General features: G+C 36.8%; 1 protein-coding gene across 3 annotated transcripts in view; it reads right to left on the bottom strand.

Annotated features, from left to right (window-relative positions):
* ADGRD1 (adhesion G protein-coupled receptor D1) overlaps positions 1–24,278 on the bottom strand; it is a 152,300-nt gene extending 128,022 nt beyond the window's left edge. Inside the window, exons 1-10 of one of the 3 annotated variants that reach the window (XM_014962568.1) lie at positions 23,653–24,278; positions 23,520–23,556; positions 20,859–20,942; positions 17,450–17,545; positions 14,483–14,605; positions 9,533–9,712; positions 8,010–8,264; positions 4,366–4,430; positions 3,417–3,572; positions 738–797 (exon numbers count right to left, since the gene is read on the bottom strand). In XM_014962568.1, the coding sequence (XP_014818054.1) occupies positions 738–797; positions 3,417–3,572; positions 4,366–4,430; positions 8,010–8,264; positions 9,533–9,712; positions 14,483–14,605; positions 17,450–17,545; positions 20,859–20,942; positions 23,520–23,556; positions 23,653–23,721 (1,125 nt within the window). In that variant the 5' untranslated portion in view covers positions 23,722–24,278. The remainder of the gene's footprint in view (positions 1–737; positions 798–3,416; positions 3,573–4,365; positions 4,431–8,009; positions 8,265–9,532; positions 9,713–14,482; positions 14,606–17,449; positions 17,546–20,858; positions 20,943–23,519; positions 23,557–23,652) is intronic. The other 2 variants (XM_014962577.1, XM_014962561.1) reach the window with 2 other exon arrangements.
* Between the last annotated feature and the right edge of the window lie 2,369 nt (positions 24,279–26,647).

The raw sequence follows: 26,647 nt of genomic DNA, 5'->3' as shown, positions 1-26,647 counted from the left end.
TTCTATCTGAAATCTATTTACATCAGAGATGATCAAGGATTGTAGGCTAAGAACTTAAATTAGTTAGACGTCTTTAAAATTATTCTAGGCTTCAGTGAGACCTTAAATTTCCTTTAGCCTCTCTCTCAGTTTAAAAGCTCTCTGCTCTGAAATCTGTGCTTTCTTCAGATTCAAACAAAAATCTCAGGAAATTCCTGGATTCCTCCTGCAAATATTTCTCTGCACTCTAAAAGGTAGACTATAAGAGAAAGAACATTGATAGAAGTTACTTTTCCCTATATTAGGTTTAATGTCTCTCAAAGCTTCAGCTCACTAAATAGCTAAGCCCTACCACATATTTTGTGAGCGTTGAAAAAGTCTACATTTCTACAAACATCTACAATACAAATATAAACTTTTAAATATTGAAGTTCAGAGCTAAAGGAGGAGTGATTAAACACTTACTGTAGTGAAAATATCCGTAATTTTATAAATACAGTTTTGTCTCATTCATCCTGAAACATGGGGAAATAGCAGCAAAGGTCCCTTATTTTAACCCTTAAAAACACATTCTAAAAATAAATCATGTGTTTTGTCTGTGGCTCTTTACCACAAGTATAAAATTGGCATATGAGAAAGTAAATAAGCCATATTGCCAAGAAATCCTGACAAGAAAAATAGAGGCAACCAGTTTCATTACAATTCATGGGGAATTATGCAACCAAAGTAACCTACAAACCTAAGCCCATTTGTCTTACCTCTGGTACATCCATCCAGTTGGGCAATAACAGAAAGTCTCCAATAGCTTTTAAAAATGCCTAAAAGATAAATAAAACTGTTATTTTATTATTTATTAATCAGATATATCTCCTAGTAAGGATCCAAGGCAGATCTCTGCTAGGAATTTCTTAGGTTTATTTAAGATGACAAGCCCATTTTTATTCAAGTAACAGATTCATCTCTACCTGCCAGCACTCTCATCATGTTCTGTGTGGTGACATTTTAAAGTAATAGTTTATTTATTAAAAGTAACACCATTGTGAAACTCCCAAAGTGCAATCATTATACTACAGCTGAGGTGACAACACTGGAACTAAGACTACAGTGAACTTCTCCCATTTAATCTAAGCTCATATAACATAGATACCTCTTTTAGTCTTAGATAATGGTATTTCAACAGCGCTAAATACATATCTGGGTCCCATCACTTGTACAATTCATTATCTGCTTAACTTTTGCACTTAAATGTTGGTTTTGAGGTCAAGATCTGTCATGGTGGGTAGTGTTCAAATGCTCAACATGATACAGTCCCTGTCCTAAGGAGTCCTGCTGATGAAGACAAATAGAAGGAGGAGAAAAGGGAGAATGGAAAATTAAAAGAAAAAGGTCCACATCTCCTGCTCAGACTTCTCTCTTAAAATGCCTTAAAAGCATCAACTGAATATGGAAAAGTTCCACTGAGAAACACAGAAGAAAGTTGTAATACTTTTCTGAGCATAGTTTTTCAAGCCATAATATGTAGGGCAGTCCCAGAGCTTTGTTTTATGATCTTACACACCTTCAACTCCTCTCAAACATTCAGTGAGGAATTCTACCTGGCATGTACAGAAGTGATGCTAAACCCAGGACCCAGCCCAAATTGCCCTAAGTGCTCAGTATCTCTTCACAGCAGCACTCCAGAATTGCTCCAAAAGGATGTGTTAGACTACTGGGAAGTGATGGAAAGCAGGAATGCTGGAGCTACTGCACAGAGCAGCATTATAACAGAAAACACAAGTCAGATTTGTGAAAAGCAATACATTATAAATGCGTGCCAGTAATCAGAAAGTTTATTGCACATCACTTAAATCAAATTTTCTTGTGCTGTGAGGCATATGACAATCAGGACAAAGATAACTTTACAGAAAATAGCATGCATGCTCAGTGCCTGTCTCTCAGGGAATTAGCTGCAGACAATACAAAGCTTAATCATCAATCAGACAAATGACAGCCCTGTATGTATGATCAGGACTCTCCCGTGTTTACTTCCCAAAATAGCTTTGCTAAAGATAATCATGTCCTACATTTCTGTCTGCAAATCACTTTCATGGCACACAAAGCAGCATCAGATAGCATGAATGAGCAACCAAATGGCAACTGAAGTGATGTGGGAAACAGGTACGATATCTGACAGGATGATGTTCCATTTTCAATTCAGAGCCCACATAAAATTCTCAGCAAAACAAAGGAAACATTGTATTAAAGCTTTTTAGAAGGGCTTTTGCTACATATTAAAATGTGATCCATGAAATCCAAGCTTTACAGTTTGCAAATGCTAAGCTTTTAGCACAAACCATCAATTGCTGTCCATGTAGTTTTCAGAAGCATTTATTTATATTGTTTGTCTGAGTAAATAATCCTTGTCACCCTGGTTTTACCCGCAGGCTTAAAGGAACAATCACTAGTGAGACCAGAGCTGATTACTGTAATAATAGCTTTCTAGCCTGCTGAAATCAGGGAATTAGGTGCCCATCGTTTTACAGAAGGCTAACTTTATGGTAACCGAACATGACCCCTTGTCCTCAGCTCAGACTGCAGAGAACACCTTATTTCATTTTAGCATTTGGACTAGCTTAAACAAAAATAAATTACTCCGTTAAACTTTGGACCAGATCTTTCCATGAACTAGTTTCAGTGGCTATTAGTGATATATCCACACAGGAGTCCTGACTGTGGTTGGAACCCAGTGCAAGATAAAACTATTAACTCACAAAAGCCAAGGACATCACCATCAGGAGCAGACCCTCTGCCACTTCAGAGTCCTGCAAGAATAATCCATGGCACAGCCTACCCTCAGCTTACTACAGGAGCAATAAATGCTACCAAAAGGTCAAAAGCAGTAATTGATCACCTTGGGCAGGTACCCAGGGCCAGACGGACAGAGCCACAACTACAATGTCCCTGCATCCCAGTGTGCTGTTAGCTCGTGCCTTTTCCTGCTCTCACTACTCTGATTCCAGTGTCATCATGTCCTGCACCTGAAAGATGACTGTCAAACTCTGCTGCATTTTAGATCACCTGGGCCATGCAGAAAAATGCTGAAATTTTTTTTAAAGAATTATATACTCTGCATTGGATACACTTGCAGCTGAAAAAATTAACAAACTATTTTCTGCTGCTCTGTTTTCTGCTCAACTAGAGAATTATTTTTGATGCATGGACATGATTCCAGGTATCTATAATTTATGCATTAAATAATAACCCCAAGAACTAATGAGAGCCTTAAACTATTTTCTCTGGTTGAAGCTCACCTTCTGCTACTCTGTAAAATAGCTACTGCTTTTTTCCTATTTAAGCTTTGCAATCAGCAAAAACTTTCAAAGATGCATTCAATATTCCAGCTTCTGGAGCAGTTGCAGGGTCATTTGGCTCCCCACACAGATGTGAAGGACACTTACCTCCATCAGGCTTAGAGCAGTATTTTCTGACAGGGATTTGTTGGGTAAGCTGAAGGACATGTTCTCCAGGTAGCCCAGCATGGTGTCAGGGGAGTGGAAGTTCCCTCTCTCCTCAGTCAGATTAGTTATGATGGGACGATAGGCATTTGTAGAGAGCTAAAGAAGAATGATACAACCCATCAGAAATTATTCCAAACAGCAGTCATTATTTCTAATTTTAGCCCAAAAGGGAGTTTGAGGCACAGCAGATTGCTGTGGTTACACACAAAAGGCTACATAAGCCAAGGAAAAAGGAAAGCGTCTGAGTAGATAAACAGGACAAACAGAATCTACAGGCACAGCTTCGTTGTTTCATTCACTCTGCAGGTCCTATCTGCCATGGTTTCCTGAAAGTCTCTGTGAACAAGCAGAAAACTAATAGAACTTTGACACTGCGGATAGCAAGAAAGTAAAAATACACTGCAACAGCTAATTGCATGTAGGCCAACTACAGCTAATTGTATTTATTCTGCATATGAAAAAATAGGTTTATTTTAAACCTTTTTCATTAAGCATTTACTAAAGAGATTAGAACTGGTTTTGTTCATGTGGTGTGATTTATTTTTTTCTAACTTTAAAGGAAACAAGTGGAAAAATTAGCAAAGTGGTTTTGAATGTCCTATATCTTCAAAGTTCATTTACATATTTCAGAAGTTTCTACTTTTTTGTCCTTTTTTCAATACAGAAAGTATTTTTATTTAACAATTAATTCCATTTATCTGTCCTACATTAAAAGTTTTGTAGTACTCCCCACAGTAGCTAAAAATTCTCCCTCTGCATATACAAAAATTTTTACAATTGGGGTACTAAAATAAGTGCCACCAATGAAAATTGGAAAGGGAGGAGAGCCTGTAACTCCAATATATACACATTCTGACATTATAGAAAAGAGTTATGAAGACTGTCCTACCACAGGTGTTGTAGTGGTTGTCATCACAGACCATGAAAGTGTTGAAGAAAGCAAAACTTGCACACCTGGGGAAAATACATATATGAATGAGAGTGTTAACAAATCTGATATTCCCACTGCAGGTTGAATCTGTTCTAACAGAAAGTAACATCTTTGCTGTTCTAGCATTTTACTTAATTCCTTACAAGCTACATATACTTGTTTAAAGCATTTCATTTACTGATTCGCTTATCAATTTCGCTTATCAATCTTTAGATGAGCCTTGCAATTTACTGTAAGTCTTAAACACTTAAAATTAAACCTCTGTTTACAAACAGGAAATTTCAAGTGTTATATCTCAATAAAAAAAAGGACAACTGTACAATTAAAACATTGGCATCCATCTTCCTTCTCTCACTCTTCATCCAACATTTATGCAAAGCATATGCAGAAAATTAAAAAAAAAAAATCCTATGTCTTATAAGAAATAAATAATCTATAGGCACTTCTGACAGTCTCATGTATGACCTTGCTGTATTTCTGTATGTCTGATAAACTGGGACTGGGAACATAAAGACACTGGAAAAAATGAGACTCAAGTTTCAGCTATGATCTCCAAAGGCTAATATTTACTTATATCTTGAGCCTAAATTGCTTGAGTGCCAAATAAAATCACATCCACGAAGGCAAGTTCAGAAACACTTTTCCATGTTAAAAGCCTCTGTAAGAAATATTCAGAGCCAATAGAAATACTTTAGTTGCTTGCTGCAAAAATAAGGCTGTCACTGTCATATAAAAGAACATCAGTAGAAATGGTGGAATACTAAAGCTTTTGGGGCATGCTAGTTTTGCCTAAAACAAATAACAGGGGTTAAGTAGTCAAAACAATCTTCATTAGTAGTTTGAGCATACTATAGATAATGTCTTTATTAACTGTTTGTAAGTTATTAATCAGATGGGCTAATAAATAATATTTTACTAATAAACATCATCCGCTAGCACCGTATCCATTGAAAATTACCGTATGAGTATGTCATAAATGATTTGTCCAGACAGAAAGAAGAAACTCAATTTTGGACAGTTTCCAGTTGCTCCACTTCAAAAATATTGATTCCTTTCTGTGCAAAGCGATTCATTGGTCATTTGTGATAGAGAAATAAAATTCTCCTCTAATCTATATCTTACCAAGAATTTTTATTTGGGAAAAGTGTAGTATTTCAGCACAATCAAGCAGTAATTGCATATATAGTACACATTTTACACATTGATCTAAAGGGAACATGATTATTCGTTCTATTATAAAACAGGCTGTCCTATTAATTTTCTTATGTTAAACCACATTAGCCCAGCTTCAACCCTGCTTTAAGTCCTCCAAGGTCAATAAATAGATACCAAGAATAACTTTTGTTTACTATGTTGATTATCATTGTAATACCCAATATCCTCTAAGAATGTTCTAAATTAATCCATCAAATTGGAAATTTTATAAAATCTGTTCAGTCCACCACTTCGGAGGTAAAAGTAAAAAAGTTCATACTCCACATTTCTCAAGTTCTCCAAATCACCCGAGCACTTTAAAATAATATTGGCTTGAAATTCTTCACACTTACAAATGCATCTAAGTACACATACCTGGCATCACTTTACACTTTAATTCCTTAGCCCCTATAAAATACACATCAGCTTTACTTTCAATTAAGCAACTAGAATTTTATTCTTCACAGAAAACTGATAGCTCCATATGACCCCGAAGACCTGGGAACTAGGGGTTAAGAAAAAAAAACACCAACCAAACTACAAAGACTTAATGTTATACAAACTACAGTAAACTCCCAAAAGCTCACAGCATGAACATCTCAATGTATAAATCAGGGAGTCTGCTATATAGTCTTCTCAAAAGTCAGCAGGAATTGAAAGGTAGGCTACAGGCAAAAGTCTGTACAACTCTAAAAATTTATCCTTTAGCATAATCCAAGGGGCCAACTCTTTGCAGTGTTTCAAAAGCTGGCTTCAAACATTAATGTCCAACAATTGGATACTTTGAGCCCCAGTAAGACTCTTTCCAAATCAAAACATAGACGAAAGAAGTAGCAACTTCAGTCCTGACCAGGATTTGCATTCATGGAAAGAGCTTGCCATGATGTCTTGATTATTTGTTAGAGTGAAGATGAGAGGGTAGAGGGCTTCAGAGGATGGCTGCTGTGAATTCACAAGAACTCAAGGGGTTAAAAAACACAGAGTTCTCTTGGTATTTACACAAGTCATACTTCTCTGACAGTGAAGCAGGGCACTCATATAGATGGATCAGGTCAATTTGAAAATCTACTGCTCTTGAGTTTAGCAACATAACATTCTTGAGTTACACTACATCAAATAATGTGATTTATGGTAGCTTCAAGTTGGATAGTGTTATAGTAACCCTGGATTGTTGTGAAAGATACAACAGCCAAATTAATAAGCCTTTTTCCAACATGAGCAGAACCTTATGAAGTTAAAGTTTAAGATTTTAAAACTATTTCCTGTATTAAATTAATAGTCTCCCAATCAGAATTTTGAAGACTTTATAAGAATTACTTTTTAAAATAAAAGGCTTTAAAATAAACTTGAGCCAAATTGCTATTATTTGTGTGGCAAAGCAAATAGATTGCTTCATTATACACCAGATGGAAGATTTTCTTTTTCACTGATTTCAGTTCTACATAAACTAGTTTATATTTTCCTTTTGATAAAATATATTTTGTATATATTTGATTCCAATAATCGAACCTGGAAGTCAAACACATTCTCATTTCCAGGTATGCATCAGAAGTTCTGAGTAATTCAAAGAGTTTCCATTGTGAAAATGGTTCCCGTGGGTTTAAAAGGACAAGAATTATGGGTGTAGTGGCTTTAGCTCTCAGTAACCCAGTAAGAATAAACGCAAGCAGGGAGACTGCCTGCAAAGCCAAATGTTCCAGATGCCCCATAGCTTTATTCCCCAAGATGCGATGTTTTCTAATTGCTACTTTACACACAAGCACTTAATAGCAACAGTCTGTCTTGTAGTGAAAATTTTACTATGCATAGAACAACTGACAGGGGTTACTGGTGAGTCTTCTAAGTCTTTTTTCTCATCCCGATTCTTTGCCTTTTATGTTATGTTTCAGCTGATTTTTTTTTTTTTTTTTTTTTTTTTTTTTTTTTTTTTTTTTTTTTTTTTAAGTTCACAAACACAGATCAGTTAATAAGTCTTTATCATTCCAGGAACTGGAGAGATAACCATTATTATCCACATCTGCTGGGATACACTGAGTGACTTGGCTCAAAGTTACACAACAGCCATAGTGCAAGTTAGAAATTCGAAGTCAGTCTTTCCTAATACTGTTCTGCCTTAAGTCTAGCTACTGCTCCTCTTCTTTTGATTCTAGGGTATTTAACAATGGCTGGATACTTGAGGTCTTGGTTAATTTTTTTATGATATTTTCACAGAGCTAGAACCCAGGATGAAAAGACTGCGCATCAAAAGACAGCTGAGCATTTTGGTGACATTCATACCTGACTTTTTCTGCCTCTAAAAGTTATGTTCAACAGCCAAAAGATGTAAAATTAATGAATCCTACATAATAAAAATTTTTAAGTCAGCATCTTTACAGAAGATTAATTATGACAACAGTGAATATACTCACCAATAGCAGCTGTAAAGTACTGCTCGATTTCGTTGGGGGTGAGTGCCCTTTCCCATATAATGAATTCATCAAACGCCCCATTCACATAGCGCTTAGTTTGATCTCCCTCTGTCCCAGTCAGTAGATTTGCACTGGGGTCTCCGTAATCATAGAAAACTTTTCCATCTGGATCAGTTGTGTTTAGAGTTCCATTGACATAGACTTTCAGTCCTTCTCTTGATTTCCATGTAAAGAGAATATGAGTCCAATAAGGACCTGCAAAACATTAAAAGTCACAGCAAAATACATTAATCAATTCCATTTAGAGTCTTTTCTGTTCAGCAAGTTTTTGCTGACTTGTGCAATGTTACAGAGCCATATAGGAAGCACTAGGAGTGAATTGTGGAATGCTGATGTCATATATATTAATCTTTATACCCATGGGGAAGCCCACACTTTGGCAGAATGCCTGTTAGCTTTTGCCTGAACTCTTACTTGGGCTCGCTGCAGTTTCATATATTCATATATTACACTTGCCAAGTATTATTGGCCAAGATTTGAAGTCTCTTCAATACTTTCTCAAAACTCAGTTCAGGAAGAACTGCATAAAGACTGTAAGAACTGGAGAAGCAATTAGACTAACCATGACAGGGGGGTTGGAACTCGATCTTTAAGGTCCCTTTCAACTCTATCCATTCCATGATTCTAATTAAAAGTTGCCACAGTTTCATTGTTATACTTGAGAGGCTGAAAACGTAATATTATTTTTCACTTGGACTGGATAATCCAGAGATGTGTGAATTACTCTTACCATTTAGCAGCTTTTCTCTTCAAGTAAGATTTCTAAACGGATTAATTAAGCTTTATAAAATTCTGCTACTACAAGGTGAGAAAGTCCTATTTTACCAATGTAGAGGTAGTCAAATTAAAGCAAGAAAAGATTTAGTCACTGTCACTGGCATTACTAGAAGACCGGAATTTCTTCCCGTCACTAGGTAATACCTCCCCCAACAATACACAGTTTAGATAGAAGCAGTAAGATATGTGATATACCAAAGTGTTTATTAATACTATGCCATGGCATACGAAACTTGACACTCAACAGATAACAAAATGACCAAAGCACTAAACACCCAGTTAGATAGTTACCAAATAAAGCCTTAATTTAAGAGGCGGCAGATGACAGCACACGTATCCAGTTTTAGAATATACTGAGAACTATCAGAGATTAACCTGCATTCTTCGCTCATGTTTCCATCTAAGCACTCATTAATCTATTAATGTCAATAAGAATTCCATTGCAGAAAAAAAAAATATGGAAGTTGGGTCCAAGAACTGTTTCTGAATGGTAAATGTTGTATAATACAGTATCACTGTTTTTTCAGTTCATAGTTTGTCTCTCTCCCCCCACACCAAGAGAATTCTTAAGCACAGAGTGCTTAGTAGCTATTTTTATATATCCACTTCTTTTTCCTTAAGTTATTCTCTCTGCAAGAACAGACTCAAATATAACAAAGAAATTAATAAAAAGTTATAAACTTTACCTGGTGGACTAAAGCTTGCTTTCCACTTCATCATTGCATTCCCACGAGTATAAAATTCCACTGAGCCTTCACCTTCATTTGAACAGATTTTGAAACCACTGGAAATTACTTGTCCACCAGAGGCAGGGAGAAACTTAGCCTGCTGGTCTTGAGTCTTCCAGAAAAAGGAAAATGTTACTCCTGATGAAAGCAAGCGAGAGGAGATTTTAATGAAAAAAACCCAAGTGCAATTAAAATTTTCCAATACCATAGAATACAGAGAGTGGGGATGCTTTTGAGGACAGATCATCTGCTAGCATAAACAAGGACAGCATTTTTAAGATCAACAATGCTCTAAGAGTTTAAATCAAATAAATACCTCTTCCTTGGTTTCACATCACATGAGCATACCCAGGACACAGCAGTAATCATTGCTTCCTGAGCAGCTTCCACCAATTAAAACTAAAGTTCTTTGAGCACCAAAAGTAATGAAGTCTTTTTACTTACAGAGTTATGCTGACATTCCCTTTGCCTCATCTCTTCAGTCTCCTTACCCTTCTGACCCTCCTGTGATGATCCTTTTTTCCTCTTGTGATCCTTGTTTATTTCAAAACACAACTGGCTCTCATATCTCCATATTCTCCACAAACATTTACACCTTTTTTTTGATGTTCCCCAAATGCCAGAGCCAGAAATAACACATTGACTATGTCCAAGCTACTGATGCACTACCTGATTGCCTGCATGCCCATGCTTATAGAGCAGCATCCATTGCTAACTATACTTCAGTTCTTCTAAGCATGTTATTACCTGTGTTTTCACACTTCAGCACTCCATTAATTGCTGAAAGCAAAGAACCAACATAGAAGAAAGGGGGAGCAACACATACAGAGCCCCAGTCAAAACTCTGAGGCCCCCACCTACACAGAAATCAAAGAATTCTTCCCAAGCACAATCCTGCAAGCACATGCATGATTAGCTTTGCCCACAAATAATCCTGTTCAATTCACTTTACTGTTATACTGTAAAATTGAAGCACTCTTCAGATTGCACGTTAGTGAAGAAATATGATTCCTGTAAGACGGCTTGTTTCTTTAATAAAGGTTACCTCCAAAGGCTTGACTGAAACACAAGTAGCAAATCAACCCTCCCTCACACTTCAGAAGTTCAGTGGCTCTGCAGTAGAGGTTGTGCAGACAAATGAATTTACAAAGAAAATGGCTCAACTAAACAGATCTAACAATAAGATACGATCTCCTATCTCAGAATTTATAGTACAAAGTGCTAACAATAAAATCTGAGTTCAGAGCAGGTTGAGAAAAAGTTTATAAAGTACAGAAGTGGAAAAGGTTTTGCCACAAAGAATCATCATAAATTAAGTCAGCAATTGCCCTGAAGATCACCTAATCTAAGCTGCTTGCTCAAGGCAGGGTCAGTTTCAGAGCCAGACCTGGTTGCTCAGAGCTCAGCTGAGACTCTACTGTTATCACAGATGCAGACTGCACAGCCTCTCTGTGTACGCCATCCTGGTGCTTGGCCACCCACGTTGCAAAAACTCTTATCCTTAGATCTAATCAGCATTCCCTGTGCTACAACATGCCTATGTTGACTGTCACGTTTTCATTGTGCATCACCAAGACTGTTTATAACTCCATCTGCTTCTATAACCACCCATCAGGTAGCTGAAGACAGCCCTTAGTATTCTCTTTTCTTCATGGTGTAAGGCCAAGTCTCAGCCTCCCCTCCCATGTCGTACTGTCCAGCCCCTTAAGTCATCTGCTGGACTCACTCTGGTTTCTCAGCACCCCCTTTGTATCAGGCGACAAAGAACAGAATGGACCACAGAATGGTTAGGGTTGGAAGGGACCTTAAGGATTATCTAGTTCCAACCCCCCTGCCATGGGCAGGGCCATAGTATTTCAGATACACTCTCATGAACTCTGAAGAAAGGGGAATAATCACTGCCCTTAATCTCCTGACTGTTTTTTTGACACACAGTCAAAATATCTGTCTGGGTAATTTTATTGTTAGCAGTTCTGCAGGCTGCCCAGGCAGCCTGTAAACTGAAATTTTGCTAATTTGCTACCAGACAGCCCAGCACAAGTTAATGAAGCCCTCAAATTATTATGTACATTTCTTGTTAACACCATAGATTTTTTTTTAATATGTTTCATAATTTTATGATTAAAAATTGAAAAGCGTCAGACAGCTCACTACAGTCATCAGAAATATTCCCCCTGAAAAATCTCTGGAACATAATTTTTTTTATATTTCACATACTCTTTTTCTCATATTAACTTAGAAGAAAAGTTAAAAATTATATTATTGCACAATAAATAATTCAACTGTGTAGTATTTTCCTGTCTAACTTATCCTTCTATTTTTCCTTATGACAGCACCCATCAATTTACATGATCTACACAGCATTACCTAAATGCTTAATACATGATAAAATAACCACCATGGAAATGTTCATCAATTATCATTTGCCTCCTAGAAATCAATCTGTATGTGATCATCATCAATCTCAGTTTGCTAGACCTTGATGGATATGTACTTAAAGCTATGAATGGGGCGAACTCCAAACTGAAGAATTAGAGGTCTGTTATAAGCAAGTTGCAACACCTTCACCAGCAGATAAACTAAGCTCATATTTTGGCGTCTTTAACCACACCAGGAACAGGCTGAAACACCGATCCAACCCTCTTTTCCAGGAAGTCACGCATTTCCCTTGGATCTGCACACCATCCTTCACCGCCTTGGTGAAAGGGCCACCAAGGCTGATTCTGTTAATCTGTTACTGTTATTTATGCGATCCCTCTGTTAAAGTGTCTCAATCTTTTTTGCAGCACTTCACTACACTTCTGAAAGGTATGGAAATGCTGTTATTCCTTTTCTACAGGCTGAGAGATGAAGTTTAAATGATGCAGAGAGACAAAGTTATACAGCTTGTCTGCAGTGGAGTCAGTTTTCCCTATCTTTGGCTATCTTAATGGACTACCCTGTAGCTATTGATCATCCCGTAGCCATAATAAAACTGTGGATCTAAACCCTCTTTACGTACACTTTGGTTTATGAAATGCTGAAACTAAAAATAGAAATTAAAGTAAGCACATAAAGCACAGCTTTATGAAATGCTATGTTGTCCATAAGGTTGTTTTTGGGTTTTTTGGGTTTTTTTTAAATTTTGGCTTCACGTGCATTGACTGAATCCAATTTCTCCTAATGCGTTCAAACTAAAGATTCAGAGAACATTCTCCTGCATCTTTCACAAATGTTTCTTTTGCCTGAAAAAGCCACTTAGCCACTTTAATGCACCCAAAACTACTTTCAGAAAACCATTGTTTGAAAATTACTTGAGAAAGAAGAAAGTCGGGGGAAGAACATTTCAACATTCAAAAAACAGGAATAATTTTTTTTCTCAAATCAAAATAACAGTTCTGAAAAGTTATTAAATTTAGGGTAGGAAAAAATACTGGTGTTTTTGTTTCATAAGTTGTAATGTTTTCACCTGAAAAGTTCTCAAGATCCTTTCTGAAAACATCCCTTTCTTAAGTGTATTTAACACCAGTTTCACACAAATGCAACTAATGAACATCAAGGGATGTTTAAGCAATAGTGGGCTTGAATTAAATTACATCTTATCATTGCCACAGGTTTTATCTGATTCAGAGAAAAACAAAGACACTCTCTTTAAATAAAGGGGTGTTGGCTTTTTTCCATTTTTTTTAATACTTGCTACAATGATTTAGTATTTATTGTTTATATGATTTCTTCTCTTCACATTTTATCTGCTGAACATTTCATTGTTTTATGTTTTTAATGTTCTTGTTTGTGAGATACTGGGAGTGCTCTGGTACTATAAAAATAATTTATTCTGATTATTATGTTATACTATAGATGTAGAAATAGTATGACTTACTGATGATTTTTATTTCCCAGTGGTATGAAAAAAAGTATGAAAAGATACAGCACGTATCAGAAAATATGCCTACAGTAGGATACTGAATTACTTTTTCTAATACCCTCAGGTAATAGCTGCATACCAGCTGCTCTCCAAGTTTCTCCTACTTTCTTAAAAACTTAATACACTATTTTTGCTATAGAAGCTTAAAAAGAAAAAAACCTATTTCACATAATGCTACCCATTTGAAGAATAGCCTAAAATCAATAAAAACAAGGAAAAAAAATCAAGGTTAACAATACTATGCAGGGACTACTGGAGTTTATGTATAGAAAGCCATTGTTTTGCACTGATCCTTCCATTTCTACAGAATTTTGTAGAAATTTCTACAGAATCTGGTGAATGTTTTATCTCTATGATTAGTTGTATGCTTGGTTTGAGTCATATAGAGTTTTACTCATCTTCTGTAAACAACATATTGTCAAACCTTTTGTCCCCCCATTCCACCTGTCATTTTGTGACCCTAGCCCAAGAAGAAGAAAGAGAAGAAAAACAGAATTAGGAGATTTAAGTACCTATGAGGACAAATGACAAATAGATTCCAAGACAGCAGAGACTTAAAAATGTTATCACCAAAGATAAATCTTAAAAAAAACCAAACCAAAACCCCACCCCAAATCATTCCTGTTAAGAGGCCACACCGAAAAACTGTCTCCTAAGTTTGAATACCTGTAGGACAACTTCTTTGTCTGTCAAACTGCGGTTCTTATAGGAATTAATCTTGGTGCCACAGGTAAGATTTTGGGCACTGCAAACTTATTTCTGGTTTTGTTTGAATTAATTATACTGTAGATCATTGATCTGAGCAGTTAGTGATTAGTTCTAATCTAAATTGCCGTTGGAAAGTCTAAATTTTCAGCAAACATTCAATTGTTTTAAAAATCAATAAAGAACAGTGTCAAGCTAGAATTTTAGAGTTCATTCAAATGAGGAAAGAAACAGTGATTATTGAACTATGTAATTTGACAGCAAAAGAAAAGCAAATAGTAATTAATGAGTATACTAACCTTCAGGTCCACAAACTTCTGGATTACTAATGCAAGAATTTTGATAGCTTCCAAAGAAGAGAAAGGTAACTCCTTTCTTTTCAGTGACATAAATTCCTTTGTTCACCATTCCTTCTACAATATCTAAATGAAAAGCAAAATATAGTTTAACATTTATAAAAGTCAGTATTTCAGAAACATCGTTTTAACGAACTCATACACCTTATGTGTTTATCTTGTCCCAACTATAGGTTTGCTTTTGTTGGGGATTTTTGTTGCTGTTTTTCTTTTTGTTTTTTATTTGACTTCAGTGGGGATTTGTTGGTGGTTTGGTTTTTTTAAAGAACCATACAGATAACTCTTTCATTTCACGTTTGTAAATATTATACTCATATCTGTCACTCAGATTCTTGATTACCTAAGACTGCTTGACAGAACCCATATACCCAAAAAGTATTTCAAAGTCATTTGAATAAACCTTATGCTTTCCAAAGTTCTGAATACCAGACACATCACAGAGGTATTTTTGTGTTACTGTTAGGCTGAGTTAGTGAAGAAATTCTTCAATCAAAAATGTAACAGAATAAGGGTTTTTTTATTTTTTTTTTGAAAGGGAAATTCTGTGATCAAAAGCCACTTTTCATTATAAAAAACAATTCAATGAAATATACTTGAGAAGGTATATTGAAAAGGCAGAAATCTATATCCTTCTCAGACATCCTTTGGTATAGCATCATTGTCAGTTAGAAACTATTTCTTTGTCTAGCATAGATAATGACTAATTGTCTTGTGATTTGATTGTGATTTTCTTGTGTTCCCTCCTAAAGAAAAGCACTGTTGATTCATCTCCCACCAGCCTTCTTAATACTAAAACAACCATGACAGTTGTTTACCATAGGAAACCTCACTAAGGTCTGAGACTCCTGCTGACACATGATGGGAAGTTCATTTCATTTGTCCCAAGACAAAAAGAGGGACTAATTTTAGCAACAAAATTCCTCTGTGTTAAAAAGCCTGCAATCCACAGAACACAGATTATTCTATCATCTACTTCTGAACAGATAGAATGTAATTGTTTGGTTTGGAATTTTCTGTCAACACCATTGTTTTGTGATGACATTTCTGCAAGTATCATGAAGATTCAGGATCTTGGTTTTAAGACCCTTCTCTATAACCTCTTCTGAAAAAGTGCTAGGAGAGGAGTTGCTCCAAGGGAAACACCATCAATGAGAATACATTCTCAATTCCTGCTGTGAGGTGCAGAAATTGCCAGCTGGGTGCTGCTTGATATTTTAAAATCTAATGAGATGGTAAGGGAAACTAGAAGGCACACAAAACACATAAAGGTTGGGATGTAAGGGACTTCTCTCTGTAATTCTCACTGTATAGCTACCCAACTTAACAGAACACAACAGAGAACAGCACAGAGAATAGCCCATGCCAAAGATGCACAGTCAGTGCCAGGGACAGACCATCTCTTTAGAGGGATAATCACAAATACTGTTGTCACTGCTTCAACAGGGTGCACCCCTTTATGCAACAGGCATGGGCAAAAGGGCACGTTCAAACTGTAGACAACCATGAGGTGCAAGGACAGCAGTCACAGTGCTGGCCCATCTGTAGGACACCACCACTCAAGCACACAGCAACAGGATGGTATAGTCCTCAGTGAACATATTCTCAAATATTTTCTTAGTTCATTCCAAATCTCAACACAAATATCAGTTTTCAGGTATCTTCCCCTCCCTTTGAGGAAGAAGTCATCAAGTTCTGTCTCTAATTGACAGATAAAATTTAGTTTCTTTTCAAAATTTCAGTTTGTATTATGGAGTGAAGCAAATGTTTCTAAAGTTCTTCTTGAATCACTTGAATTTTAAGTGATAGAAAGAATAAATCCCATAAGGTAATGCATTTCTGTTTCCATAGCATTTCCTTTGCTATTAATGTCACTCTTTTTAATGTTCATATTGAATATATCATATGCAAGAACTATGCAAATGGTCTATAAAGCAGATAAGCAAGGACTGAAGAGAATTAGGGTCACTTGAAGTTCATTATTAATAGAGTTCACATTTTCCAGCATACTTTTACTGTTAGAGAGTAGAAAAATAGCGGGCCTAGTATTCTAATATAAACCTCCTGGTATCTGAGCAGCCCAAATGACAGTTCTACCATTCCCATCCTTCTCCTTAGGTCAGATTTTCCACCAACCAGATGTGAGCTAATACCTAACTGTAAAGTGGGTAAGAGGCCATATTGCAATTGCAGCTACACCAGTATAAATCCTAGTGACCTAAATGAAATTACTTTAAGCTTATGCTGGTGTAGATGTAACTAGTTTCCAATCTGTCAGGTTTCTGCCTGAAGAGTTGTCATTTTCTGTTCTTCCTTTTATCTCCTGGTGTGCTGATGTAAAAACAAAACTAAAAAAAAAAATCACTAAGACAACAAATACATGCAGATTTTTGCTTGTTTTTTTTTTTTAAAAAAAAAACAAACACCACCTGTTAATCAAAGGTGTCATGATTGACAAGATCTTACTCCCAGGCTTTACAAATTTACTTGCATTTGTCTTTCTTAATGTGTCCTTTAAAAATTATTATTAAATCGTGAAAAATAGATGCCTTCTTTTTCCTTTTAGCCTTGAAAAACAAAACAAAAAAAAAATCAACCTATTTCTTCTTATATGTTCCTCTGAAACATCTTCTCTGTTTCTCTTAAGCTTAATACAAGCATTTTAGGTTTTGGAGGACTGCGGGGGCCCATCCTCCCATGGGCTGCTTTGCACAGGGATGTCTCTCCCAGTAGCTCTGAGTCGTTCAGGTGCCATTGCAGGAGTGCTTTTTCACTAACGTATACCTGTGTGAGCATAACCAGACCTTTACCACATCACCACTTGAACCAAAACTCAGTGTTAACTTTGAATCCAATGTTACAAGAACCATCCAAGCTTGACAAATGCAGAACAAAAAATACGTAAATCCTCACCTACAGTTGCAGAGAAGTTAGAGTAGGCAGAGTCATTGGTATATACAAAGGTAGAGTTATGGGAAGGAAGCACAGTGAAGTTGTGGATTCTTAGAGCTGGGTGGAACAACAAAAGAAAATGAGCAAATGAGCAAAACAATGAATAAACAAAATCAGTAATGAATTGACCAGTTCATATCTCTCAACATGGCACAAATCACAGATGTTGGTCAGTGGCCTTTAAAAATTCTTATACAACCACTTCTCCCAAGGACTTGTATGCAACATGAACGTTGCATTCTTTAACTACAGAAGTTAAGTAAGTACAATATCATTAAAACATTTTTTCCCTTACAGTAACTGAGAAGAAAAAACTGTAAAAAAAGTACAACTACAGATAAAGGGCTCTGAAATATAATCATGCTGGTAAGGAACTCTGCAATTATAACAAAAATGATTATACTGGTGCAAATGTTATATGCAGTTCAAGTCCCATGTCCAGTCCTGGGCTCCCCAATACAAAGGGAAACACGGACATACAGGAGCAAGTCCCAGCTCAGAATGCTGGGGCTGCTCAGCCTGGAGAAGAGGAAGCTCAGGGATCTTATCAATACGTATAAACACCCGAGGGGAGGTGTAAACGTAGTGCCAGACTCTCCTCAGTTGTATCCAGTGAACAAGTAAGAGGCAATGGACACAAATTATAATACAAGAAATTCTATCTAAACATAAGAAAAAAAAACTTAACTTTTTTATATCTGACAATAAAATTTTATTCTCTTTTTTTTTCCCCTTATTTTGATAATTTGCGAGTATCTTGCACACTGCAATTATTTACCCTGGGCAGGCAAATACAGCTTGCTGGAAAGCCAATGAAAGTAAATAGACATACATTGATCTGGGATTTAGACCAACTGAGCTTACAGAAGGGAAAGGCAAATGCTCAAAAAAAAAAAAAAGTGCCACATGCACCAAAAACCTCAAGAGAAAAAATGCATACAATAGAAGGGGTCAGATGAAAAACCTGAAAATGACCACAGGTTTGGGGGTTTTTTTGCTATATTTTAAGTCAATTGTTTTCCTTCAATTCCTTCTGCTGCTGAAATAACCCAAAAAATAATTTGCTGACTGTCTCTTTCACAATACAAACGCATTGAGAGATATAAATCTGGCTTCACACACAATGACTTCAACAAATAAAATGGATTAACATGACGGACAGATTATGATGCTTCAAGAATTTAAGAGGAGAAACATGGAATGAAAAAAAATTGCATGATATGTTGAGTGGAAAAACAAGAAAGACTCTAGCAATAAACAGAAGAGTTGTGTAATCAGAATGGAATCAAAAACAAGCAAAGTGTCACCTGCATTAGATTACATCAATAAAGAAAACTTTTCTTGTATATCAAAGTCAAATATCAGATAGATACATAAAACTTCTGCTAGAAGCAGCTGAAATAGTATGTGTATTATAAGACACAATATAAGCACCTGAGAAGAATTTAAGTATTCACTGCAACATTAAGGAAAGAATTCAACATTGTCAAAATTGCACTGCAGAGAAAAATATTTTTGGTTACTGGCATCATCTGAAAATAATAGTGAGACAAAGTCCTCCAAACTTTTTTCAGCAAAGTCACACAGCTGGCTCGTTTATAAAGTTATTTAACACAATGTCATAATAGGAGTCAAAGGAGACTGCTCATGTGAGCCAGTCCTATTCCTGTAAGTGAAGGTTTGTAGGATCAGAAACTTTATATATTCTGTTTTATCTCTTCCAAGATACTACTGAAAAGATTTCAGAGTTTTGCTGAAATAATGTAATTTAACATAATTTGAAAAACAATCTAACATCAATTGTCATTTTTCCAAGAGCTGTATTTTACATACCACTTTCAAGCACTTTCAAAACATCTTTGTAACATGAATGCCAAAAAAAGTGCTAGATATGGAGTGCTTTACTCTTCTTGAACCACATGAAGTCCAGTGTCAGAAAATTACTTTAACACAGTGTTAGAGAATTCATATGGTAACTCTTTCTAAGCCAAATTATGATTCTATTGAAGTCTATGGGAATGTTGCCATCAGCCTGTAATGGGAGCAGAACATTGCCCAGACTTACTTCTGGTCAGCTGATTTCACTCCTTTAAGAAACTTTGTAGAAAGCTGGGTCAAAGTTTAAGCCTAAAATACTTGAACACCTCTGGAATATGAGGTTTTATATATATATATATGGATCTTTTTCCCATTTAGCAACAAAGTTTGATGTTGTCATTTTTGTGTAATAAAGAGTAATAACTTTGTACTTTTGTAACAATTTTCATGTAAGGTTGTAAAGGTCTCTAACTCCTGATTTAATCTTCTGCAGTGATCTTGCTGGGTAGAGATACTCCAGTCACCAGCACTAACACAGCAGCTACTCCTTGCACCAGTACAAAACACTTGAGCTCAACTGCCAAGGTGGTCAGCCACAGTGAGAGCAATACTGGGGAATATACATCAACCCAACTTGGGATTGGCTAAAACAGAGGAGAAAAAACAGGTCCTGTGAAAATTACTGAGGGACCTTTGAGTCTCAAGGAGACAGAATGTAGCTGAAAATTTCATCTGAAAGGAATGGCCCTGCAAGCCCATAATGCTGTGATGGGATACAGTGGTTTGGTCAAAGCTCCATTAATTACATCACCTGCACATCCCCAGGAAGCACCCATCACCCTTTTTGTTTCTCATGTGAAGCATCAGAACCAGAAAACTGCTGAATCCAATCAGTCTGCCTATTAATACCATTCCCTCTGGGATCCTGCAGCCCTGACAACTGACTTTCAAATCAGTGAGAATTCTGCCTTACCAAAGCTCTCTCGGGTTGGTCCCATTGGAAAAAATGTTTGATCTAGTACTGCAATACTACTTTTAAGGAAATATCCAAAAGCAGATAAAAATGAGTAAGGAGTAATCAGATAAGAGCTTACACTTCTCTTTCTATCAATACTACATGCAATTTTGAAAAGCTCATGAAGAATTTTGGCATTTAACTCCTCCCCAAAAGCAAAAAGAAGCAGGCATCTTCACTGCTGGCATAGCCAGAGATCTCAGCCACTGATTGTATTAGTTCATGCTATGCATGTACCAAACAGCTAATAACAATATGATTTCAATGACTCTTTGGATCATAAACCTTTTCTCTTTATAACCTTAACAATGTGTAGACAGCCCATAAAATGTCTGAGAATACTCTATAAAAATCAGTTCACAAATACAATATCATTTGGACAACAGAGCACTGCAAAAACATTAACTGAAAAAAACCCAAAACCTCAACTGCTGTGGTACAAAAGCTAAACCCCTTTCACTTTTCCTGCTCCCCTTCTACTTCCAGACAGCCACAAATACTTATGTTATTGCCACTGTCAACAAATCCTTTGTCTACCTCCATTTGTATCCCGAAACTCATGAATTCCATCCACATCTTCCAGTGGCCAGTAATGGGAAGCCGATGCGAGAACTTTGAACCCTTTCAAGAAACACAGATGAAGAGGTTATTAAAGTAAGGACCAAAAAGCAGTGTAACACATCTCCACAAAAGATAACAATAAAGGAGTGAATTGGTTAAGTAAAACAAGATATTGTATGTAAACGTCACGTAAGTGAGACCATAAATAAAAATGGCAGAGCAGATTAAAGTCATGTATCTAACTGACCACTGCAAAAAACCTACTTTTAAAACGCACTGGTTTTTATTTTAATTGCACTTAAAACGTGTAACAATCTCTGACTAAATCTCTGCTAGAGTATCAGGCAGCACTGATTGAAGTAATAGTTGAGGAGTCACTCAAGACTGTGGAGATCAGTTTGATATCCTCCATCCTCATAGTACAGTTTCAGAGCTGTAACACAGAGAAGATCCTAAGACTTTTTTAATAAGAGCGCAAAGCTGATAAAATTGCTAAGCAGCACAACAAACAATTGTAGATTTAGAGCACAGAACTAAAATAAGCTCTGCATCTTGTGAGGATACACAAATTACTCGGACTTGCTTCCAAACTCAACTATACCAAAGATATCTAACAAATGATTCATCTTTGACCAGGATCTGTTATTGGCCTACCTAACTAGAAATGTCTGCAGTTGTCATAAAGGTTTTCCCCACAGAGAAATGAGTATAATAAGATAAGGATGTTTCCAAAGAAATGGATGAGATTCTATGGCTATGCATTTCCTTTGAATATTTGGAAGATACAAAGAAAGGCACAACTGCTAACAAAAAGAGAAAGCTACTGCCAATATAAGTGAATAATGACACAGAATAAGCACATACAAAACCCAATCTGAAAATTCCAGGCAACCCAAATTCAACTAAGCTGAACATGGCAAAACACACTGAGGAAACGGGATATAGGGACAAGGCTTTTTGTATTTACTTAAAGTCTAGGTACGTCCTTATTTCTTTCTTATTTCTTCAAAGAACATATTCTGGCTGTCAGAAAAGAAATGGAAGTTATAAATGTCTATGTATTAAAAGCATCCACATAGGCTACCTGTGCTAATGTACCTCCATTGAACTTTCATCAAACTACCAGTTCCATTTTGCAGAGCACACAACATGCCAGCTGTTTCACAGTGTGCTTTTATACAAGTACCCCTTGCTCCCATTAACATCGCCATTTTTTTATCAGGTAGAAAAAAAGGACTAACGTTAAGACACGGTAGAAAAAAAAAATAATGAGAAAAATAGAAAACAATCCCAAGAGAAAATTATTTGATGCAAAACTTGTGTCACAACGTGGCACAAGTATTTCACCAGTAGCAGCATCACAAAGGCATTGCTATGGCTGGCATCAAACTCATATGGAGAAACTATATTCTAAGGAGCTTACATTTAAAAGCTGAGATGGTAAGTAGATACATAGCTAAGTGAATTGCCTACAGCCACGCTGCATGTCAGTGGCTTTCCCAGCTCCCACTTCTGAACTATGTAAAGCCACGCTGTTACCCCACTTCTAGCCAGTCACCCCTGAGAAGAGCTCTGAAAACAAATACCAGTTGCCTAGAATTCAACTTATACTTGCAATATCCTTTCAACAGGATGCAACTACTTTGCATTTAGAAGAACATCACAGGACTTGTTTACAGCCTAGTTCAAATCCAGAAAACATTGTTTGCAGTTATGCTTCCCCACACACACTGTACTAAAAAATAAATGTGTAACTTGCCCCCTTATTATGCGAGGCTTTTCCCCCCCCTCTATCATACCATCAGCTAGAAGCCAGTCACCCTCATCTATAGGAAACGAGACTGCATTTCTGGTTTTTGAGTGAGGGTAGAAAAAAAAACACAACTAAATGGGCTGAAAATACTGCAATAGCAGGCAACATGGCTTTTCCACATTGCTCTGTATTTTATTTTGAAAATAATTACTTAAGTTTAAAACTTAAAAGCACAAAGTCATACATGAATTGGTAAAGCAGTAAAATTGTGCTTGTACACCACCATGAGGCTTGAGGTTAAACTATTTATATAAATGGAAGAATTCTGAAGTCACACACACAGACCCCAAGTAAGCTTTGAGCGATTTTTTTCTACATTGAAAACAGATGAGAAGTCCTTAATATGCTCTATAACCGATTTAAACTTAAGCATGAAGGCTGAGAGGAGGGTAGATGACTTGAAGCCATGCCAAAGTAGTGCAAAGTATACAAGCTGGCATATCTAACTGTAAATCATTGAACTGAAAATGCTGAGCGCTTAGACATTGATAAAAAAAATAGTCTGCGTAGAGGTCTGATTCAGAAACTCGTGCTCAAAAAAAGTTAAACTAAACAGTGCATATAGGCATTTTTTACATATGAAATACAAGCCATTTTTCACCAAATATATTTCTATGCAAAATATTTAGTAGATAGTTTACTGAATTTAAAATTACTGGGACAGTCTGATACTTTAGACTTTATTACATTTTTAATACAGAGCTGACATTCAAATGCAGGATCACAGTTTCTTTGGAGCTACTAAGAAAATAAAAAATACAAACTGGAAAAGCCAACAAATATTTAAGCACATTGTCATAAAATGTAAATAGAACATTCCTTACCTGGGTGTTTGGGTAGCTGGGAATAGTTTCCATACACCTGCACATAAAACAGCACATAATGAGACAAAGCGAGGCAAAACTTCCTAAGAGGAATCCAAATATCTCTCAATAATGACCATATTCAGAACATTACCTGATATTTGTACTGAAATAAAATCAGCAAAGAATAATGACAACAGAGCAGAGATAATAAATTCTCCATGGTCTATTTAAGGTTAAAAGCACAACTGAAATCAAATTCTTGTAAGATTTCAATCATGAGTTTTCCTTTGCTACTTTTTGTATTAAAAGGTACATATTCCATGCAGGTTCAAGAAGTCTGTTCCTTCAGTGATGGCAAAATATCCTTCCAGACCCTTTAAGTAGTACTTGCTTGCTTCACACTTTGATCTCTTCATTTAACTATAAATAAATTACCGTGATTGGAGGAAAATTAAAAGAAACGAGCATCAGATCCGAAAGTTGTAGTGTTCCATGGAAAGAAGTCAAATATTTCTGTTACAATCTGTGCCAAAAAGAAAAGATCTTGTTTTCAACTTTCTTCCTATGGTTGTCTTTTCCTTTCAATTACTTTCACGCTGTCAGAGATCTGAAGCCAGTTTTGGTTTTGCTAGCAAAAAAAATGTACTTCCTTATAGCACACAGAGCATAAAATTCTCTCTCTTTCCTCAGAAACTGAGCTGAAAAGAGTTGCTAACTCTTCGCTTGTTCAGCTCACGTTTGTACCTCCATCCCAGATCTTTTTGGGTGGAGAGCAAGTCTGAGTGATGTCATGCTTTCTTCTCAAACTTTGTCCCATTCTGGTACTCTATTTATATCACGTTGCTGCTGTCTCTTTTCTGGGTCCTAACACCAGCCAGCTAGGAACAAGTGGAAACAAGTCAATGTGCTTCAGCAAACAGAGAGAAGAGATTACTGCTTTTAGCAATTTGCACACTTAAAGAAGAATCAAAGCCAGAACAAGTGTTCCTAATTCAAACATTTAAGAAAAATAAACCAGGCTTTGGACAGACATTTTTGAAGGAAAGCTAAGATCTATTTATTAAAGTAATAGATTTTCTTTCTGTCTAAAAAAGCATGACCTTTAAAAAAAAAAATACTGATTTTAAGCACATGGCACTCTAAAGGATTAATATTACTATGGTCTCTACCAAGAAGGGGAAACTGAGGCATTAGCCATTTCACTGATTTGCTCTAAGTTGCAAAACAAAACTAGTAGAAGAACTAGAAAAATACTTCTAGAGTTGCCACTTTCTTTTTAAATTAGAGATAATTACACTTAAGTGTTTTTATAAGAGCCTCCCAATTATACTCTGAACTACATCACAAATGTTAACTAACATTTTGTATGTAAAAGAAAAATAGCAGCTAGAACTAGTTGATATTATTAATTTAATCTGCTCCTCTATGGTAAATGCTTGTTTTCAGTTCCCTCCGAGTTCCTTTTTGTTTTCAGTGAAATAAGCAAAAAAAAATTTAAACAAAGTTTGATAAGCTTTCTATCCCTGTTCATCTCTCTGCTGCATTTCCGTATCAACCCCTTCTTTATCCTCACATAAGCCATTTAAAGATGATGTAGGCAACATCAGAAAAAAATAAGTAATCAGAATCAGGCCATGCTAGTATCTCAGCAAAATTCAAATTATTTTATTTACCTTTTCTTCTGCCAAAAGTTACGTCAATAGATAAGATCTTATTTTCAGCCCCAGATGCTTACTCGTGCAGCAAAACCATTCCCTGCCCAAAAATCAATGGAGGAAGATACCGAACTACAGAAAAACAATCATGGCTTCCTGTTTCCACACATGCTGCTGCCCCTCTGTGATTTATCTTCTGACCTTCAGTTATCCTTCCCCCACTGCCCATACATTCTGTGACTCTTGCCCCCGTCTCTTCAGGTACCTGTATCAGCCCATATTCGCCTGGTTCCTTTCCTTAGCTCTGCTCCTTCCAGTATACCACCCCTCTTACTTGGCTACTTGTCACAACTTCTGCACCAAATTTTTGGCTAGAGTTAATCAGAACTTTTGGGATGAAACAGTTTTCCACCGATACTTTATTTAGAGATAACATAGGTGGAAGCCCAGCAAGTTTGGTAGTAGCTGTGGCCCCAATTTACCCAGCTGGCTTCCCACTTAGTTATAACCAGTCTGACTTCTGCTTATTTCATTTTAGGATTATTTTTTTTTTTTTAAGACTCTTCCCCTCATTACTGTTAGCCACAAACTCCTCTATGTCCTGAGGGAAGAGGAAGACTTCTGTATAAACCCTAGAAATTCTGCATCATGTACTAACAAGTAGAGCCACCCTTAGAAATAACGGAGCTGCAGCTAAAAATCCTAAGAAAAGCTAAAATATAAAAAGAGAAAGACAGGAATTTGAAATATTTGCCAAGAGGGGCCTGTCAAGGGAAAGAATATGCTTACCAAAACAATTGTGAGAATCCAAGCAAACATGTTCAATGCCAAAAATTTTTGTGGAAACAGCAAATTACAAGCAGACATTGGAGATTATTTGCAGAAACAAATTCTGAATTTATTCCTGTGATCCTCTGGAAACCTGATCTGGAAAGTCACAGCGCTCCCACCACAGAGCAGAGGCAGCACTGGGCATCTTGGTTGCAGACCCGAGTAACTGACCCAAGGCTCGGAAGACAGACAAGCACAGGGGACTGCTCTTGAAGAGCCTGCAGATAAAATAACCTTCATTTAAGTATTTGCCTGTCAATAAAAGCGCAAAGGTCTGCAGGCGCTGGGTAATTGGACAGGCTGTGCTAAGCCTGTGCAGAGGTTTCTCCCCAGCCCAGCTCTCCCACCCCGGGGCCCTGCAAAGGGAGCAAGGAGGGAGAAAGCTGGGACCCAGTTACAGCACTGGAGGACTGGAGGGGGCGAAGGAGGAGGCCCCACGGAGGGTCTCTAGACGTTCTGTCCCATTTAAGCAAAGCAGGGAAGAGGCCAGCAGGGAGCTGCTCTGTGGCTTGGACATTTGCTGACAGGTAGAATGAGTTCCCCAAACAGAACAGAAAGCCAGACGGATCTGCAGCAACAATCAGAAGCCTGCAATCAGCACTGGGGAGTTATATGCCCCAGGTATCTCTCCCCCTCGGTGTTTTTTTTTTCCCCCCCTTT

Source organism: Calidris pugnax, unplaced genomic scaffold (genome assembly GCF_001431845.1).
Source record: "Calidris pugnax isolate Ruff unplaced genomic scaffold, ASM143184v1 scaffold32, whole genome shotgun sequence".
Classification (NCBI taxonomy): Eukaryota; Metazoa; Chordata; class Aves; order Charadriiformes; family Scolopacidae; genus Calidris; species Calidris pugnax.
The sequence above is the reverse complement of the archived record's forward strand: the minus strand, read 5'-3'. Positions and strand labels throughout refer to the sequence as shown.